At 41.5% G+C, this 21262-nt stretch overlaps 1 protein-coding gene across 3 annotated transcripts in view; it reads right to left on the reverse strand.

Annotated features, from left to right (window-relative positions):
• Positions 1-1464: 1464 nt before the first annotated feature.
• EPB41L4B (erythrocyte membrane protein band 4.1 like 4B) overlaps positions 1465-21262 on the reverse strand; it is a 169310-nt gene continuing 149512 nt past the window's right edge. The window contains exons 23-25 of one of the 3 annotated variants that reach the window (XM_014938605.1): positions 12042-12110; positions 7938-8101; positions 1465-6334 (exon numbers count right to left, since the gene is read on the reverse strand). In XM_014938605.1, the coding sequence (XP_014794091.1) occupies positions 6265-6334; positions 7938-8101; positions 12042-12110 (303 nt within the window). In that variant the 3' untranslated portion in view covers positions 1465-6264. Of the gene's footprint in view, positions 7143-7937; positions 8102-12041; positions 12111-21262 lie in introns of all 3 variants that reach the window. The other 2 variants (XM_014938606.1, XM_014938607.1) reach the window with 2 other exon arrangements.

The raw sequence follows: 21262 nt of genomic DNA on the forward strand, positions 1-21262 counted from the left end.
TCCTCCAGCAGGTCTGGTGACAGCCAGCCCTGATGCTGTGCTTGTTGTAGGCTTGCCCTTTAGGGCAACTTGCACTGGGGCATGAGGATCCCAAGCCCTGCCATCCCCAAAGATGTCACTGCGGCTGCTGTGAGTGTGGTGACCGGCCATCGCCACGGCCATTGCCTTTCCCCAGGGCTGGGGTTTGCTCCATCAGGCTGGGTCTGCACCGTGTGGTGCCCTCCTGCCCCATGGCTGCGGCAGGATTTGTGTGGCACAAACCAGCTGGTAACTCTTGCCCCATCTCCCCGCCCTGCCCCAGCCGATAGTGCCTGCAGGCACAGCCTGCTTTCTGCTCCAGAAAGCATGTCCCCCGAGAAACGGGATTTATCTCAACGACCTCTCGCCCGGTCCCATAGATCAGCCATCTGATAATAAAGCAGAAAATTGTTCAGATTTACATCTCCGAGGTCCTCACGCTTCCCAGCTGCAGCCAAGTTACACGCGAGTAGTTTGCTGACCTTCTAGCCCGCAGCTGCTCCTTCCCCAGCACCCCAGAACACTATCTCTTTAGCAAAGACGTGTATTAAGGGAAATTAATTAACTAGGTTTGCTGGCTGGGTAATCAATTTTCTTGGTATAAATTGAGTACTGATGGAAGAACGTTGCTTCTGTTGCTTCCCTTGCTTTCCCTGCACAGAGATTAAAAATAGATGAATACCCAGTTGGAGAAATTGGGATGGGATCATATTCCTTCCAAATATAGAGTTTGGCAACCTCAGAAAATGGGGTGAACATTACTGGGATTTCATTTCATAAGTGCTCTGGGAAAGCTAATGTCAAAAACGTCCTGATTTAGAGATCTCTCAACAAAAGAAAATGGATATGTTTCATTCTGAAGCAACTTTTCATTTAGACACGTAACGAATGGCAAAATCAAGGGCAAAAATCTGAGTGAAATGTTTTAATTATGTTAAAACAAAAATATTTATTTTTACTTGTTGTTTGGTTTTGTTTTTATTTTCTTTTTAAATTCTCCTTCATGGAACAGTTTAATAACTTGGAGGTTTCTTAGCCCTGTGTGAAATGGAAGATTTCTCCCCACCTCTCCACTCCAGTAGCGCTTTTTGCCACCTTCTGAGCCCCAGCTGAAAGAGCAGCAAAGCGCCACGTTTCGTGTTTCTTTACCTCGATCCTGCCAGTGTTTTGCCAGTGTTTTTCCAGCTCTGGTATTCAGCAAAGCGTGCCCCAGCTAATGAGCCAACACAAGATTGGCCCCCTACAATGCTGGCCTGTAACTTTAAGCTGGAGAAAACTTTCTGGGCTTTCTGAAGAAATTATCTGGTGGGTTTTTTTTCCTCAGGATGTATTTTTTTTTATGGAGGTGGACCCACTTTATTAGCAATCAAATGTTTCCTTTAATTGGCGCCCTGCCCCATGCCTCCTAAATGACTGATTTGACTACAAATTGCTCAGACTCCGTGATGCATTTTTCATCTTATTTATTGCAGGCATGAATACAGGAACAGGTAAACAGCTGAGCCGTAAAAGTGTCTCTCTAGGCGTGTTTTCAACAAAATGCCATCATACACCGTCTGATGATACACGCTGCTACTCAGATGAAACAAAATGGTGTGAGCAATCTTACTTTAAAGCTGCTTCCCACCAGTCAAAGCCGCAGCTGCCAAAGAAGCCTTCTCCTCCACTTACTTTCTCCCTCCCCTCCTTCTCCACGTCATCTGCAGGCTCTTTTACGGCACTTAACTTTACAAAACACAGTTGTGAGGCTGATCTTACATGCAATTACAGATCAGCCTCAGTATATTTATTGCAAACTCCTTGAACATCAGGACATTAAAAAAAAAAAAAGAAAGAAAAAAGAAAAGAAAAAGAAAGAAACAGTATTCCATTGCATAATTACGAGTAGGTTTTTGTAGCCAATGAACCAGAAATGTATTCAGAAAAATAAAAAAAAAAAAGAAGAAAGAAAACCAAAGGATATTTGTAAACAGTTCAAACAAAACATGATGCTGCCTCCAATGAAACATTTCACTGCGTTGCCAGCTCTGTTTCAAATCGGCACGTAGGCATCCTGTTGCAAGAGACTTGTGAAGCCACGAACTGAAACTTCAGAGGAGTTAATTTTCAAACATTGCACTTCCAGGGTCTAAGTACATTTGAAACGTGAAAAATCTGCACACACGGTGGGATCTGATAGAGATGTGGGATCTCAAACAACATGTCTAAAGAAAACCCGGTTATTCCCTTTAAAACGAAATAGTGAAAACAGCTGAACCACACAGAAACAAAGCACAATTGGTTGGCTTCCATAAGAGACTGCAATATGAGAAAATATTTAACTCCTTGCATAGCTATTTAAATGGCCAATAAATTTTGCTGGAATCACCCGAACATGACAACATTGCATTCTGCCACTTAGAGACTTCACGGCGGAAAGCTGGGATCTGCTGCTCCGGTCAGAGCATCACTCGGGGCACTGCTGGAAGCCAGGACCACCCCTGAAAGGCTTTGCCAGCGTGGCTACAGCAGGAGGTTTCATCACCCAGCTCCTCCCAGGCTGGGCACAGCCGTAACGATGCCTCTGTGCTTACGCCACTTGTCCCAGCTCTCTGTTCTTCCCACAAGGGCTAAAAGCTGTTGTGACAACAGGGTGTTTCTGGTGGTATATTTACACCTAACGCGCAAGGCTGTTGCTGGCAGAGCGACGTCAATCACAAATCATACCTCAAAGCACCCCTGGATGATGTAGCCGTGTCGGCAAGGGTTTGCAAGGCAGACCTAACCAGAGGGACGGAGAGCAGGATTCGTCTCACTTAACTTTAAACAATATAAAAGTAGACATTTAAGTCAGAGGCACCTTTGGAAGGCAGTTCCTTTGATCTCTCATCAGGTGAGAGTTGGGCATATTAACATTAAGTGAGATGAACCCTTTCCCAGGAGAGCCGAAGAGACAAAGGCCTTTCAGCCACCCTTTCCTGTCACCAGCTCTGGAGTCCATGCTTCAGAAGGCTGCTGTTCAAATGTGTTATCTTTACACGTGTCAATGTACATGATAATGATAGCCTGTGCTGGGCTTCATGCTGCCACAACTACATACGCAAGCTCATTAAAGCTAGCTGCTCAGATACTTCTGCGCTATTATATAGACATACCCTCGGGCAGAGTATCCTTTCACACCTGTAAAGTTAAAGTCTAGGGGCAAATCTAGACCACCTGCCCCTCAGCATTTGTTCCTGTTGACGTTGTCTTGTTTACAGTAGTTTGGGGTAACAGGTGTCCTAACACTGTAATTCCCAACCAGAGGTGAGGCAGGAGTGTTTATTCAGAGGATGTGAAAACTGAGAGGCTTAAGCGTGGCTGAAGAAGGTACAGAGTAAGAAAGAACAAGGGGATGACAATCCACAGTTAAAAGTTTAGTTCAATGTCAGTAAAACAGTTTTTAAAATGCTCCATTAGACTGCAGGATAGGGAACAGTGGCAGCCAGTGGATAAGACACTACAACAAGACAAGGCAACATACCTGGGGTTGTTCTGTGGAAAATGTCCCACAGGAACTAAGTGGCCACACGAGCCTTTCCCTCTTCTCCTGGTGGGAACCAAGGAGGGAGGAGTTCCTGCTCTTTCTTGGCTGCACCAGAGCACGCCTCAGCTGTAAAGACCTGGCCACTGTAAAGTAACCTTGTTTTCCAGTTCTGAATATTTCAGCTGAAGAATTTTAATACAATGGGAGCAAAATGCTGCATTCAAAATAATAATGCTTGTTTACGAGCCAGAACGTCTGATGGGCTGGTCTGAGTCAGGCTTTCAATTCTGCTAAAGCCTTTGGCTTATGTGACCAGACTGCCCTAATGCAGGTGATTGGATCTGTTTGCTCCCAAACCTGAAGGCCCCTCGCAGGGCTCCCAAAGTCCACTCCATGGCAATCAGTACAACTGAAGTGTGTGTTCAGGTCTGTTCTTTCTGATTTTCCTTGGTAATGACTTTGTGAAACTCCTGCCAGTTCACACACAGATGGAGGTTGCCTAACAGCAGGCAGCAGACCAGGCACAGCTGGAGTCAGTGCTGTGCCATTCTCAACCTTACTCTGCTTTCCTCTCCCAAAATGGCACCTCTAATTACAATTTTCTTTTATTTGTTCTTCACGATGTTCACTATTACTTGGCTGCAGACAAAATGTGCATCTCTTTCCTCCAGTACCTTCTGGGAATTGGTCAGAAAAGAGGAACAGGACATGGAAGATGCAGTCTTTTGCATCTGCTGCATTTTCCCTTCGTTTCTGATTTCTTCATAGGGGTTTAATGTTCCTAATCTATTTTTAATAACCTTTTTAATAATCTTAATGGAGCAGTACATTAAAACATAAGGAACAGAAGTGTCTTGGCACTGTAAACAGAAGGTGAACAGTGTATAAGTCATATCTGATTACCCAGCAAAGTCACCTGAGAGTTCTGAAATCTGCCGTCCAGATGTGTGTCTATGGCTCCTTGTGCCCATTGCTCATGTTGAGCTACTTCATTCCATTTTGTATTGTGAGCTTCCACCTAATACTTCTGCTGTTTATTTTGCCCTATTTTACGGCAACCAGAACGGTTTGAGTTTGGTGGATTTAACTGGGGAGCCTAATGCTAATTTCTTCTCCCAGTAAATATAAAATAGACAAGTCATTTCATACCTCCACATTGCAATCCACAGTCCTACAGCGCTCTCAAGACCTCTCATTCCAGAAAAAGAGCACAAGCTGACTCTGAAGGAAATCCGGTCTCACAGTAATCACTTCCCAGCCTCCACACAAACTGCTTAAGCTGAGATAAAGCCATCATATTCAGTATCAAACGAAGGGCAATCTTTTATCTTAATGCAAACAAGAGAACATAGTGTACAGAGTAACAGAAAAATATACATCTTCAGCCATACAAAACGCACAAAAGCTTTCCTGTTGGAAAAGTACCTTGTAGCTGACAGTCAGTTGTTGGTAGCTTTCTAGATGACCCTGCACTACTGAACAGGGGGAAATGGAGAACTTCTTTCTTCATATTTTTTTTTTTTAATAGGAAATAGTTGGTAATGTTACCTGTATACCATAAACACCCTCCCTGGGGCTGGGGTTCAGCCAGGGCTGGACCACACACCCCGCCTGATGCCTGAGAGATCTCCACTGAAGGCAGAGGCTGCTTGCGTGCTGGAGGTGAACGGGACATATAGCCAGGCGTGCCCTCCACAGCTCTGCCAGTACACACCTGCTGATTAGCAGAGTGACAAGGTGGGTATAGACACAGCTGTGCCATAAACTATCGTTGTTATTATTGTTTAAAGTGATCAATCAATTCACGTCAGTCAGGAAGGTGGTTTATCTAGCCAGGAAGGAAAGAAGTCCTCCCTGTGCAAGCTACGTCCACACCGCTGAGGCTCTGCAACCTTCAGTGCTGGGGGGGCAGAAGCTGTCCGAGTGTGGGTGAACCCTAATGTCTAGGCAATCTGGAGAAGGTGAAACTTCTCACTTAGTTAAAAAAAGTCAGTATCAAGCTAGAAAGTCAGTAGCAAATTACTTTAAACAACTGATTTTTTTTTCATCAATGGAAATACAGTAAGATTTAGTTGAAGGTTTAGGTCAAGATGACAAACTATAGGGAGTGTTGGGTGCGTATACCTGTATGGTGGGGTGTCTTTCCCCCTTGCAGCTATATATATCTCTGAGTAAAGGTTAAGGTTAGGAATTTAATAAGACAGCTGTTTATTTTTCTGTGGAGACTAACAGTCCTGGGGTTAGGATGTAATAATCATTCTTCTGCTTTAAAAATGCTTCTTTAACAAATAGCAGTAGCTCATTGCAATTTTCAGTTGTACAAAATGACATATTTTCTATGTTACTATCAAAATATTCTGCATAACATTAATTTCTGTGCACTTATTAACATATGTACAGAACAGTGTTTCCCAATAGAAATCAGTAAGCTCCTTGCCGATCCTTTTTGCCCTAGATTTACCAAAACCAAACCTGAAATTAATTGTGTTAATAGTATAAAATCTCAGGAGAGATAAAGGATTGAAGGTTTATTTCCCAGCAGCAAATGAATAAAGGAACTCCTTCAAGTTAAAGTCTAGCTGAGACTTAATTTTAACCAACCACGGTGAATCCAGGCGAGCCAGGAATATCACACGTTTTCCCGATGTATTATGTTGAGTACACAGAAGCAGAGGAATGTAAACAGACAGAAGGCACATGAAAGGCCCCAATCCATTCTCCATCTGACGGAAGTGCGAATTTCATAATTCTGTCATCAAGAGTCTTTTCATCATTTTCTCTCTCTCAAGTTCACGCCTCAGAGTCTCAGCGCTGTGTAATTAATGCACAAACAGCCAATTATGGGAACAACAATAAGTCTCAGATTTCAATTTAAAATAATTAACATTTTCAAAATACCAAAGTAGGGGAAAAAAGGCCAGACTCGATTCAGCAAAAAGGCTGATAACTGATGGCTGATTCAAAAACAAGTACCACTTGATATTTCTGAAGAGCAAACAAGAAAAAGTACATAAAAAGACCCACATGGCAAAACAGTTCATGATTTAATCTCACCCCTGTTAAAGACTACCGATTTCAAAGGAATCTGGACTAGGACTCTCAAAATGAAACAGCTACAGAAATGCCATCACAAAAGACCGGTGTCACAGCCGCCTGCTCCTCAGGATGGTTTGTTACTGGGGGCTGTCAATATGTGCTGAGTTTACTACAGTCCTACTTTGTGTGTGAACACACCAGGGTCCGGGAAGCAGAGCCTGAAGTCCTTGCTCTCACACAGCGCATCGCTCCGGAGCCCACAGGCTCGGCAGCACCGGGAATGCCCTGGATTAGTAATCCTGTTTCTTAATAAATAGTATAAGTAAAAAATCCAGTTTACTGTGTTGTTCCAAGAGTTAAGTATCTAATGTTTGTAAAGCCTTTCAGAGATTTAAACTGCAGTGCAGGAACCTTGCAGTCCATTCACGAACAAGCAGGGGTGGAATCACCCGTTTGCGCTCGAGACATCCTACAGAAGCTGAGCTCAGCACTGCAGCTTCAGAATTACATTTTCACCGGGGTGATAAATTTTTAGATGAGTTAACATTGCTGAACAAGTGTGCAGGTGCAATTAAACCAACATCTGCAAAAAATAATTAACAAATGAAATTGGGAATTGACCGTGAAGCCGAAAATAAAAAAGGCTAGTTTATTATGATGCCAAAGAAATTCTTTTCTCTTCAAGATAAGCCTAGGACATTTTGTGCTCCAGAAGTACTGAGTATATCCACTCCTATATTTGTATTCAGTAAATTTATCAGCTCGGGAAATTCAGCTTTGATGAAATTCTGGAATAAGAAGCCAGCATGCAAACCCCGTAGAATGGAACAATAGAAAACTGAATGCAGGCTGCAAATGGGAAGATGGGATGGCTTCTTTTTTCTCTGAGAAACTACAAGAAAGGCCACTGTAGCTTGACATTACTAAAAAACAAAACAAAAAAAAAGAGGAAAAAGAAAGAAAACCAGTGTCTGTTTTTCATTTAGAAGATCAGACATTTTTCAACTTCAGCTTTCCCCCATGGACACTTAATTTGAAAAAAAGCCCCAAATTGCAACAGCAATGATTAAAACAAAATGACTTGCTTAAGGAAAATCTGCACAACCCTTTCTCTCCAGGCCATGGGCCATAGAACTGGTATGCTGCTGGCTGCCCCGGTTAATTAAGGTAGTTTTTTTCCTCAGAGCAGCTATAAGAGTTATAGATACTTCTTTACATGATCCACCTGTTTTGAAGCAGGTGTCAAGCAGCAAATGAAAATCGTTTGGTATCGGGGGAAATGTAACTTTATGGTAATTATGACAGAAACTGAGAAACCAAGTGGATTCTGTTAATGCAGAGAGCGTCATAGTAATTCTGTGAAATAACTGCACAGTACCTGTCTGCCAGCGAAATGGGTTTATGTGACGTATATATTGTCTGGACCGTTGGAGTTGGTACAGTCTCTGCCAAAGATCTCAGGACGGGCGATGGAGTTACCGGCGTTACCTTAGGAGATGACTGCACTGCACAGCATTGTAATTTGCTGTCTGTAAATTCTGCCTACAACAAAATGTATACAGACACAGAAAGAGAAAAAGTGTAGATTAGTTTTTACTGCTCTTGCTACCTTTCAGCATCCAATTAATTGCCAAACACTCAGTAACAACAACAAATAACGAGAATTAATGGGAGGCTGTAGCTATAGTTGCTCAGCGCAACCTCTATAGATGCTGAACAGCCACCTCTTTTGATGGCTATCTCAGAGCTGCACCTGAGGGACAAGCCTGATGGCAACATGTTCTACGTGAGATGAAACTCCGTGTACAGGACTGGCAGAATTCAGATGAAAGACATAATCAGTTTGGAGAATGCTGCTTATCAGTATTGTGTTGTCCCTAAAGATAATGCAGAATGCTGACTGCATGAGACTACTGGACTATTCTTCAGAAATCCTCTACAATTTGCAGGTGGGCCCTCTGACTACTCTGTGTTTTGTAACAGCCAGGAGCCCAGGTTTGTAGGACTCCGGGTTTCAAAGTCTCCATCCCTCTCCCATGTCTGTTAGCTGGAACGTGCCTCAAGAGAAACATTCTGCAGTGTCTAGTGACAGGCAATGGTAAAGCAATACTGGAAGCGCTGGTTTAAGACCAACAGCAAGCAACCATCTCCCATCTTTCAGGTGAGGCGTATCAGCACTGCAGGCTTACAGCAAAGACTTGGCCACCCTGTAAAAGTGGAGGGGGAGGATCCCCTAAATAAAACAGCCCTGTCTTGCTTTTTGGCAGGGACTATTTCTCCTGCCAAACCACAGTGGCCAGTGCATGTGGTGCATGTGGTGACCCTGGCCAGGGAAGAGCACAGAGCAACTGTAGTTTGTCAGTGCATCAGGTCCATTAGGTTCTGCCCCCATTGGTATCAGCTGCATTTCTTTCTTGACAACTTTTTCTTCCGAACTTGGTTCAGACTTTAAGGCAGGGAGGAAGAAAAGCCACCATCTTTTTGATGCTATTTGAATAGCAACCTTTTTGATGGTATTTGAATAGCAACCTTTCTTTGTCTTAATTATTTCTTAAATTCTGCAAGCCACACAGGATCAATGCTAAACACAACCAAATCAGTTTAATCAGTGGGACAATTATTTGAGCCCAGGAAAGAATGGCTGTGTTAGGTTTGCATGCTTATTGTCCTTTTATAACATGTTTCTGCTCATATTTCAGCTAAACTCATCTGATATGCTCCAAAACAACCTCTGAAGCAAAAGTAATTCCATTAATTTCACAAAATCAGTAAAATGGAAAATGTAAAACCAACTAAAGAAACTCTCCCTCCAACCCTGGCCAATTATGTGTGGCTAATATGTGGCTAATATAAACGTGACAAAAACTGGCTAATACAGCCTGTTCAAACTTCTCTGTCATTCAACTTTTAAAAATCAACCTTAGAATCTGCAGGGATATCAAATTTGGTGTTCCTCATACAGGATCCCTGTCCTGTGAGGACTGCCACATCTGGCTTTTTGCCATGAGAAGAGGGCACCACTCTGAGAAGCTGATGTAAATTCTCCCAGCCTTACTGAAATCAGCAGCGCAATGACAAACTACACTTGCTGAAGATTTGCCCTGAGTCCTAAAGTGTGTTTGCTCCGAATAATGTTTTTTATGTTATATATCTGAAGCATCTTTTTATATATATCTGCTGGTACAGTATGTTTGAGCCAAATATTTAACTGTTCTAAACAGACATCGTTTCATTAATTTGAATCTATATGACACATACCAGCCTGAGAATATGGTCATCAAGCCTGCCATTTCTCTACGGAAACTTCTGAAATTCAGAGGGGCTCCTGACGTGAAGCTTATTTTTAAACATTCCAGGCAACCAAGTTCTCTAATTTTTTCCTCCGATAAAATCAACACAACTGTGTATACACCAGCAAATTAGAAGCCCTACACAAAAGGTAAAGCCTTCCAAATATCACCATTCATACCTTTTTTCCCCTCAATAACATTTTAATGTTTTGTTCCAAGCAAAAAAAAAAAACAAAAAAAAAACAATAAACAAAAAAGTGAAGGGGAAGCAAAAAAAAGGAAAAGAAAAAAACTGAACAAAGAAGGAAAAGAATAACTAATGTTACCACCTGGGACTGTGTGTGACTGAAGAATATTCAGGGTTAGATCTGCCTGCATGTCCTAACGCTGATCTAGACCTTTCCCTTGCAGCTCCCACCGTGGTGTAACTACCCTCAAGCCCTCGGCCCAGGATGAACTCGAACGCTGTTGGGGACAAGCACGTCTCTTTGGGCTGGGACAGAGGACCATGAAACACAGGACCAAAGTGTAATTAACCTTCCTAAATGTTTTTCCATCTTTCTGCAGTCCTCAGGGTAGCTGCTGGTTTATCACAGAACATAACTTGCTACAAAGAATGTATGGAATTATATTATGGGTCACCCACCATTAGATTTTTATTCTAATGGTGTTTAAAATACTTGTGAACTGGATTCTGCCCTCCGCCCTTCCCAGGGATACAGGACTCTATGGGGAGAAAAAGGAATTTCAGAAAGATTAGTTTGAACTTTACTTTGCTTCTTGTCTCCCAACAAAGCATAACAAAAATCCCAGCATTTAATGTTTGAACATGGGGTTTTTTGCCATTTTCTGCAAGATGGAAGTTTCTGTGGGTAAGTTTATCAGGGTAGCTTCTGTTTATATTTTAAGGTTCTATTCCCTCCCAATGATGAAAAATTATTTTATATAGCCCTCCTAAGTTTTGCTTTCATTTCAGAAGAATAATCTCCTGATAATCATTACTAATTAGTGGGAAAGCTATTCTGGGTGTATCTTTTTGCTTACATAAGTATTACTATGAAAGATACAAACACTGTAACTCTGGTTCAGCTTTTATCACAATTGTACTATCTGGACTTGGCTGCTGTAGTAAAAAGTCGCTGTGACGTATTCCTGTGAATTTTTTGGATACCTTTAATTAGAGCTCAACTTGGCACTGACACAGTTTGGGACTGTAATGAACTTTAGCTTTAAAACACCTATTTGGAGAAAAACAACATTTAGATCAAATCTCATGATCAGTTTTATTGTGAAGGAAAAGTGTCTTTCTTTAAATCATTAAATGCAGACAGTAACTGCACGTGGCCCAACAGTGATTGAAGTTACTTATCTCTGATTATATGCCAGACATAGATTGCTGCTACCAGTAAAAGCTAAGGTTAAAGTCTGAAATGCTTCATTTTGCGAATGTAATTTAAAAGCTGTAAATCAGTTACTGTGGTTTATAATTATAATCAGAGAGTGTTTCAAATAGCGTAGATAATTTTGTCATACATATTACATAATGCCTCTAGCCTTAAAGCAGGACTTAAGTTGGACTTCTTTTTTAAATTGTCAAACAATTGATTCTTTTTGTATGTAGTTTACCTTACAAAAACTCTAAATCCTGACTTCTGTGAAAGGTTGACAATAATTAAATACAATACTTGATACAAGTTATTAAGTAAACATAGGAGTTTATACAAGGATACCATTGTAGTCATCAACACACTAACTGTAATTCTTCCTTAAAATTCAGCTGTAAATTCAATAGAAATCAGGCTCCTCTTTGTAATGGCACAGCAGGCGGTTTCAGGCAGGAGGCCATGCAATTGCTAGACAGAGGACTAAGTCTTCCCACTCCCTTATTGCTCTTTGGAAAGATGCTACTGAGCTTCACAACTGTCCCCTACAGCCCTTAACTGAGCAACATTTTGGGACTGACCGCATCAGCAGTGAGCCTTAGCGTCTAATTCCGAGTCCTCTGTCTAGTAAGCGGCAATGTCTCAATGCAGGCAAGTGAATTATTTGTAGAATGGGAACATATAACTGATTAATTTCTACTTGGAATTTATCTTTTTTTTTTTTTTTGAGGACTGCACAAAAATTTCTGACACTTAAATCAGTTGGAATTGTGTTAAATACACAGTTTTTTAGTTGCGTGTTCTACTTACAGAAAACTGTGGTACTGTTGTAAAAGGATCGAAAAAAGGATTAGATGTATCAGCAGGGAATGTCTTTATCTTTAAAAAAGATAAAGAAAAAGATGTTACTTTCAGAGCATAAAAATGCAAAAAAAAATAATAAAGCAGCAAAGCATTGCAACTACAGTGACATATCCAACAAATTAGAGCAGTTTAGCAGAGCTTGGAACAGACCAAAAAAGACCCCTCCAAAAATGCATATAGAAACCTGATGGTGAATAGTCAAAGCATAAATATGAAAACCTGATAAATTAATTTTACCATGTAATTAAAATTGTTGTGCAAATATACAACACTTTGCATACAATGTGTCTTTCAATTCTGTCAACAGCCGTTGGATCATTACCTGCTTTCTTCAGCCAGCACTACATTTTAAAATACGTTATACAAAATGCAGGAGCAAATTCTGCAGTGCAGGAACTTTGGCTAAAGAACTTGCACTTTACATATTTTAGACTTCTACATTTTCAGTTACACAGTTGCTGCCAAAGACAAACAATCGCATAAGGTGGGATTGAAAGAAAACCATATATAAAAAAAGCACCAGGGACAACTCTTTTTTTGAGGCAGCTACAAGGCCCTGTGTGGAGAGGAGGGCTGTGGGTAAAGGATGACCTTAGGAGGTTTATTTGAAAGGCGCCTGGAGATCAAGAGGTGAGAGACCAACACGTTCATATGCTGAGAGCCTGAGAGATCCCAGGACACAGTCCATGAGCTCACGACATTGGTGTAACCAGTCCCTGCTGGAAATCACATCTGCCCATAAAATAATTTTGAACATTAATTGAAATTAAAGAAATACTAAAAGCAGCAACAATCTTTGTCCTGCTTCATTGTGAATGCTGTTTCTCATGATTTTCCTCTTTAGAATGCAGACATTATTCATTCATACAAAGAGAGGATAAAATGTCAAATAAAGGTATAAATTTTGAACTGCACTTCATGGTTTCCATTTGGAAAAACACATTTTTCACTGCACAGATGCATTTTTCACTTTATTATAGGAACTGCTGTGCATTTGTTTCTTATGCATGTCTTCAAGCATAATTCACTAACTACAGCTGTATAACTGCTGTTTAATAATAAGGAAAGCTACCCCGAGGGCCCTAAGCCCTTGTAGGCCAAAGCAAAACCTGAAATTATGACGTCAAATATGATTAAGTAAATTTATAGTGTTTATTTTGTAAATAAAATAACAGAAACATATTGGCCTATAAGGATGCCAAGGGAAATTAACAGCCATCTGTGGGCCCGCTTCTGCAAACATGTGGAATTAATCTTGGCATTAATTGTCAGGCTTCTTACACACGAGGACTATGGATGGAAAAGACACAGTTAAGCACATAAATACCTTTTTAACAGAATAAAGGTGTTTATAAGTGAATTACAGAGGTGCAAATGAACAAACTGCTGTGCAATGGAGAAATTCTTTTAAATCATAATTTTCTAGGAAAACATATTAAAGAAAATTTCACTCTCCTTGTATAATTCTATATTCATGTCTGTTAGCAAAGTGTATATATACTACATTGCTGACTGAACCTACTCATTGGATTGAAGAAATAGCCCCTTGCAAGTTTGCTGTTACGTCATACCCAGAACCAAGCCTGCCAACGCAAAACATGGGCAGCTGTAGCATCTCTTACTCTTCTGAGACACAGCAAATACCCATGAGCCCCAGCTGTCGTCCTGAGGTTATGAAGGGTTTACAATATGATGATACAGTACAAAATACAAGTGCATTCCATTACAAACACGGTCTCTGAGCCAAAGGCAAAGAGTGATGGGAAGTTGGTCACTCATATGCACTATGAGTTTGATATTCTACAGCCAAAATCTCTCTAAGCTTGCAGGTTGATCTCATTATGGAAACAAAGCACAATTACTAAATACTGGAAAGAAAAATGGCGCAGAACAATATTCAAGAGCCCATTGGGATTTGGGACCAGAGGCACATAAGAGGAGTCAGCCCTGTTTCACGCTGAAGCACACAGCCTTGCAGAATACCCTCTTGAAAAATCAGTACTGTAAACTGTGGATGTGCCTGAGGCCCACATATCAAAACATGGCAAAAAACAGTTAATCTGGTTTAGTTATTGCCATGAGTTCCTCTCTTAGGTAGTTGTGCTTATTTAACCTCAGGAAGAAGACAATCACTACAAATGAAAGGCTTCCTAGGTTCTAAACCCACCAATTTCTGGCATTTTAAAGAAACTGAAAACAGAAATGAAGGAACAGAGGAAAAAACCATACTTGTGTTCAATTTAAGAGTGACAAATGACAATTATCCTGGATTTACTCTTAGTAAATCTTTACTCTACTTTACAGCTCCTAGGATTTACTCTTAGTTTCTCTTGGGTTTTTTTTTCTTCTGAAAAGAGAGCGCTCAAGTGGCTGGTTTGACCCCGGCCTTGATACCAGCACTGCTGCTAGCTCCCACAGGCCATGCAGAAACAACAGTTGTCTCCTCAGCACCGGCGAGAGGTTCTTACCTAATCATGGCTTGGCTCTTTTGGGTAAGAAGTAGGTACAATGTCCTCCATCCATGCAATAGCAGAAAAATTCCATATGTTCAAGAAGACGTTTCAGACTGAGAATATGTAGGGTGGAGAGACAGTAGCGCCGAAAGTGTCAGTGGAGCAACTGGCTTTTGTGAAACTGCATTTGGAAATTTTTAAGGCCTTTTCACCCAGGAATATACTTTGAGCTGCATGTCCACTATGGCCAGCTGTGTGCTGATGACAGCAGCAGTTGCTAGCACCTTGGAGGAGGAAGAAAAACCCATGATTCCCACTCCACCACACAAGAAAAGCAGTGTCATGTGCGAGTCTCTTCTTGGCCCTTGTCTTGAGGTTGAGTTTATTGCACAGAGTCAAAACTCTCATAGTAGCTCAGAAAGCAAAACAATTCCCTGAACAGAACAGGAGGTGAAGACCTAAATGTTACACAATCCCCACACAGTCTATAGCCTCCCTCCCTGTCTTAGGAGGAAGGCATACCATACCTTTAAAGGTCTCCTGACTCACGTGGCAACAGTCCCTAAACTTTTTCTGGGTGCTTTCTTCTCTCTTCTGCAGCAGCACCTGTTGAAAGATGCCACCTGGGGACTGTGAAAGAAAGAAGAGCTGAGCCATCTCCGCTGGATACCACAAACCCACAGTTCCTCCAGTCTCTGGAGACCTTCAGAAGCTTCCAGGCTTCACCTGGGATTGCAGACATGAGGGGAAAAGGGAGAGGGAAGAGGAGGTGGGCAGCAACGTGTGCTGGACAGTCTCATGAAGCCGAATTGTAGCTGCTCGGACTAGCAAAACACAGTAGCTGCTAGTGGATCGCCTATAGACAAGCTGCTGAGGTATTCTGCCTACTTTGGTATAAGACAAAACAAGAGAAATGACAGTTTTGAAGTTCACAACTGAGCACGAAAATTCCTGTGTGGCAGGGGGAGCAGCAATCATGTCCACTTTGCAGGTCTGCTCAGATGAGAATGTTCTAGCACACTCAGCTCTTCCACAGGAGCAAAAAGGACTAACTGGTGTTACAGGGGCTACAGAAATATCATGAGAAACAAGAGGTCTCACTAACAGCATAGACAGACTTTTAAGTGAAAAACTTGATTTCAAGCACACCTGCTCTCTCTGCAGGAGCAAAAACAGTCTTGCAGCCAAAGTCACAGCCATAAACAACCTTTAAAGCAGGTCCTGTAAGTAACTGTCAAATCAGAGGGGCATGGCACAAAAGGGGAGTGAAGGCGTTCTGCGTTCCAGTGGCATCTCGCATGCTGAGGGCTTGTTTCACAACCTCAAATGCCCCTTGCTTGAAAGGTCAGGGTGCATTACCATAGCAGAACTACTTTAGACAAGTATCTCCTTGTCTAGAATATTTAGCCTGGCAAGTTGACAATTTACTGAGCTTAAAAGAACAGTTGACTCTTAACAAAAATAAAGAAGAAAAAAAAAGAATAATACAAAATACAAAAAGGATAAGCACAGTCTCAGGAAATGTCCAGTGGCTGAGAAATCTTTAAGGAGAAAAATCTGAAAATCAGTCACTATAACAATCACATTGATTTTCTGGGAAAATGAGAGAAATCTTATTCCTCTGTGGATAATTTTATGCTAGTACTCAAAGATTCTTGTTGCGCTATTAACTGTCCATTGGGATGACATATTTTGGAGGTATCTTTGCCATAACCGCAAAGGATTAACAGCACTAATTTTCCTTGATATTTAAACTGCAAGGAAGAAAGAAGGAGGGTGAAGAAAGAAAAGAGACAAGAGGACAAGAACCTTCCCCTTTTCTTTGCATTTTTGCAAAGAATTCTTCTGGACAGAATTTAAAATCTTAGTAAAAACAATTGTACTTTCCTGAAACACCTTTTAAATGGGTTAGGAGAAAAAAACTGTAACATTCTTACAAAAGCAAATGGAAGTGGAGGGACATAGAGTATTCCCACCCGAAATGAAAACAGCAGGAGACTTGTGGAAAATGATTCAGCAGTTGGAATGTGTTAATTGATATAAAATCAGCTAATTTTGGTATTTCTGTCAGAGGGGAATACTACAAATGTTCTTGCTGTGACAAAAAAGTACCGCTCTGGGGAGAAGTTGGCTTAATTTGGATATGTTCTCTTGCATTTAGAGTAGTCAGTATATTCACTGCCCTGCCACAACTTACTTTCCTTCTACAATGGTCTGGTAACGTTTTTTGCTGTTGACACTTCACATCATCCCCATTCCCTGCCCCTTGACTTGAGGGCTTTATAATATGCTGGAGAAAAAGTACGATCTCAGTGGGTTTGCACTGTCACTTTGTATACTGGCCAGATGGAAAACAAACTTTAGGCCAAACACTTCACTAGATTCCTGTGTATCAGAGCAGAAGCAGAGCTGCTAACACCAGAAGCACTGTCATAAATACAGCTCTCAATATACACATGTAGCCAGAGGAATATTCTGTGGTGTTTTATTTCAAAATACATGCTCTAAGTCGAATACCTTCATATCCATACAGCACAGAGACTTGTTTCTACTCATCAAATTAGAAAAGATCAGCAGCCAAAACTACTGGAGTACATTGCATTAATATTTCACAGTCCTGATGTGTGATATGACTTTAAAAACACCAGTCAACCATTATGTCTGGGTTTCAAAACTAGTAATATGATTCTGGACTCTGCAATTATTCAGTAAAGGTCCTTGTCTGCTGTCATACCATTTCAGTGGCTGAAATGAATAATGAGGTTGAAAATGTAAAACCAAAGAGTTTCTGGCATTTTCCACCATGCAATACACCCATGGCCAAACAAATTCTTTTGAGTGGGAGTAGTTTCTGGCTCTAATGATCAATCACTCAGATAACATCATCCCCAGTTTACCCCTTTCACATGTGGCAACAAAACTGGTGTGACAGTTAGGCAGGACTACCCACTGCCTGGATGCACAGGGCAAAAATCAGACCAAACCAGTGCAGTGCAGTCCAATAAACTTGTAACAGGTTGGAAATGTAAATCAACAATTGGCCAATCAGTCTTCGAAACGGGCTATATGAAATAAATGCCTTGATGAACCACACAGTGCAAATCCTATGTGCATTGCATCACAGGCCACCTTCTTTTCACAGGATGCAGGATTTTTTCCACTTGTTGAAATGATATCCAGGCGTCAGTGTCAGCAGACATATTTCATTCCCACACGCTGAAGAGGGGCAGTTTTGCAGAAATGTACGACTGAAAATACCCTAAGGCACCAAATGTGAAGTTTCTGAAGAGGATGGGACTCTGTGCAAGCCACATGTTCAGAACCTCCCTGCCTATTGTTCCTCCTTCTGGGGAGTTAACACTATGAAATCTCCCTCCTAGCTCCATCTGGTCTTCAGGTCTCCCTTGCTCACCATGCAAATATCTGGCAGACTGGAGTTCAAGGAAATGCTTCAACCAACATTCCTTGACCCTTAAGAACCAACATAAGTGAATCCAACTGCTTGACTCATCTGACTTATCTGCTTGGTGCGATTTTCCACAGGACTGCAGTATAGAGTCCCCCTCCCCACAGGTACCACTTCACTCCTTTTGGTAAACTGAGAAAGCTCCAACTTGAAGGTCATGTTCATTCCGTGGTATCCTTGCTGAGACAAGTTCTCTTGGGGGTCCCCTCAAATGGTGAACTCGACATTCTTCTGCTCACTGATGTATGCCAGCCCTTCTCTGGACCTTGCTGCAGGCTGAGTTCACCTGTCCTGAAACATGCCCTGGTAGCATACACCACGTTCTTGGTGTTTCACTGGGTGCTTGTACAACTGGGCTAATGCTTTCCTCTTCATCAGATACTTTCCTCCCTCTTAGAGTCACTTTGCACAACCCTTCCATGAGGTGCTGACAGGAGGTGGCTGTGTGGCTCCTTGGCTGTGTTCCAGTGACTTCTGGCTCCCAAACAGATGCTTAAGGGAGTTCATGGAAGTGATGTACAAGGTTCAGCCTCTGCTGAAGCCTGGCTTTGCTGTAGCTGTAGTGTTTCACAGATGCTTAATGCATAGCAGTTTGTGGCTACAGTATAAGCTGTGCACTATTTACAAGTACATATACCTAAAACACAGTAGTTAAGATGCACCAGGCAAAATCCTGAATCCTCATGCCAGCTTTTGTACTAATTTGCAAGGGCAGCCCTGGAAATTGTGTTGGTGCTACTATCCCTGTTATGCTGCCTTTAAAGATGGAGTACTCTGTCTTCACTCTAAGGATTGTAATTATGGGTTGCTAGCAAAGGCATTTCAGAGGTATTGAGAGGGAACTGAGGACAATAGTAGTACTGTTATTAAGTCAGCCCAGCATCTCTACAGCACATTGGAAGGGAATGCATGTCCTGGATCATTTTTACAATGTAGCTTTGCCTTGAGACTATGTTTGGGAAGACAGACATTCTTCAAGAACCAAGAATACAGAATAAGAACAATTCAGATGTGACAAAAGCAAGACGGAGTCCATGCTCTCACAGTCTTCAGGATTTTCAGTACTCTCTTGCTGATGCTGTGAAGGCAAGCAAGCCTAAGCAGAACACGACCTTAGCACCGGCTGTTGGCCCAGTCACCATCCCCTGAGGAAAATGTGGCAAGGCAAAATGATGTCACAGCCTTGGTGCATTGGCTAAAATGCAGACTAAAGATTGCAGCATTTGCTTGGTCTTTGTTTAAAACACAGAAATGAAGCAAACAAAAAGCAGTAGGTATACTTGCTGGATATGGTTGCTCTCCAACACTGCTGCAGAATAAGTCAGTTGCATTGCTAGGACAGCTAATGCAAAGTTACCTTTTTGCCCCTTGGTCTTTACCAATGAAATCAATGATGATCTCGTGCCAGGTGCCTAGGTCATGTGCACAGCCAACAAAATTATGTGGCATCTTCTGCAGATGAAGGCTGTTGTCATAGAAGAAAGTCACTAAAGATGGATAACATGAAGAGGAGGAAATAAATATTGTGATTCCTGCCAGCTGAGAGTCCCCCAGGTAAGAGTCCCCAATTTGGCTGCCGGCAACCAGAGTGTACATGCATTTTGTACCAGATAGAAACTCACCACTAGCCACACCTGATTATTTCTAAGCATAGACACTGACAGCTCATCATCTGATAACTGTTGGTTCACCATGCTTCATTAACATGGAAACTTCAAACCCAGGGACATTTCAACAAAGGCTGACTAATAGCAACATAACATACCTGCACTTTTTCAAAAGCATCAGGGTTGCATTCCTCTATTGAAAAGTTATGATAGATTGACGCAAACAGTGCACTGCCTGACCCTTGTCCAACACAAACAAATAGTTTGACTTTGTACTGCAATCAATCTCTACTTGTGTAAGAGCAAAACCTGGCTGAAAGTCCTTAAGTATCCAGAAACTCAACCAATCACGGTCTCCTTGAATGTCAGGGTAGTAAGAAATAGTTTGCATTATTTCTCTGTCCTATTTTTCTGGGCTATTGAGCTCTGCCAAAATCCCCAGGAGTTTATACAGTTCATTATTCTAAAGGAAAAGAATAGCACAGGTAGATTAAAGTCAGTGGAGCTGTGGGAAAAGCGTTAAAATGACAAACTGGTGCACTACTTTAATCTATGTATCCAGAAGGACACTTGAGTATATTTTCAACTTCAGCACGTGACTAGTCCCAGTGACTACTGCAGCCTTAATCTGTGCACGTACATGAAAGTTTTGGTGACCTCTCATGGATTAGGATTTACTCAAATACATGTAGGACTGCTGACTGCTGTGCTGCAGTTTGCCAATCTCACTACACTAAAAATCTGGTCTGAATTAAGCTTCTACATGACAATAACCCATTTCCACCATAATGCGCCACCCCATCCAACATACATCATGGAAACAGACCACCACTTTTTTGAATGTAGTGGATACAAAACTATTTGATCCTATCAATAAGATCAATTTGAGTAGAAGCTAAAAGCATTTAAGGAACAATGTTTTGCTTGTTTTAAGATTCATGCATGAACAATTTCAATCCCATATCTAACAAATCTCTTGTGATAAATGTTATGTATAAAAACTTGTTTATTCACAAACTCATGCCTTTGTCTATGGAATCATTCATATTGCCAGCTACCAAGCATTGAAAAACGCAAAGGTTCTGTCTTGACTGCAAGCAAAATCTTGTGTTCTAACACAACAGCTCATTAGGCATATATGTTTACAGATTCAAACACTTGCATTGCAACACTTTGCCAATTCAGTGATGTGAAACACACCAGATGCCTCTGTGTCTGTGGAGTCCCTCATTAATGTGATCCAGCAACAAAGTAAATGTATTGTTCACCTTCTCAGCTCAATTCCCTCGTTTCAAGAACAAATTTGGATGCTACCTTAAGAGCCAGTCTCCCAGTCTGAGACACTGTGCTCAGGCATGTTCCATAGCTAAAGAGATTAGTCCCAGCCAAGGGATAATCCCAATTGATTAGGGCTATTAGCGCATAGCTCACTCTTGCCCATCCTTAATTACAGCAGAAATTTCTCCTTTGGACTGAAAGGAAAAGTACAGAACTCTTCTGCTTGGCCCAGGAATGACAGCAGTTGAATGAATGACAGAAGGCTGCTCAATCATTTGAGCAGAGCTCTGCTTCCCCATAATTTGTTTATTGGGCAAAGGATCCAGGGGATCCATTATTGGAGACATCTCTGTGAAAGCGACT

This window comes from Calidris pugnax, unplaced genomic scaffold (genome assembly GCF_001431845.1).
Source record: "Calidris pugnax isolate Ruff unplaced genomic scaffold, ASM143184v1 scaffold13, whole genome shotgun sequence".
Lineage (NCBI taxonomy): Eukaryota > Metazoa > Chordata > Aves > Charadriiformes > Scolopacidae > Calidris > Calidris pugnax.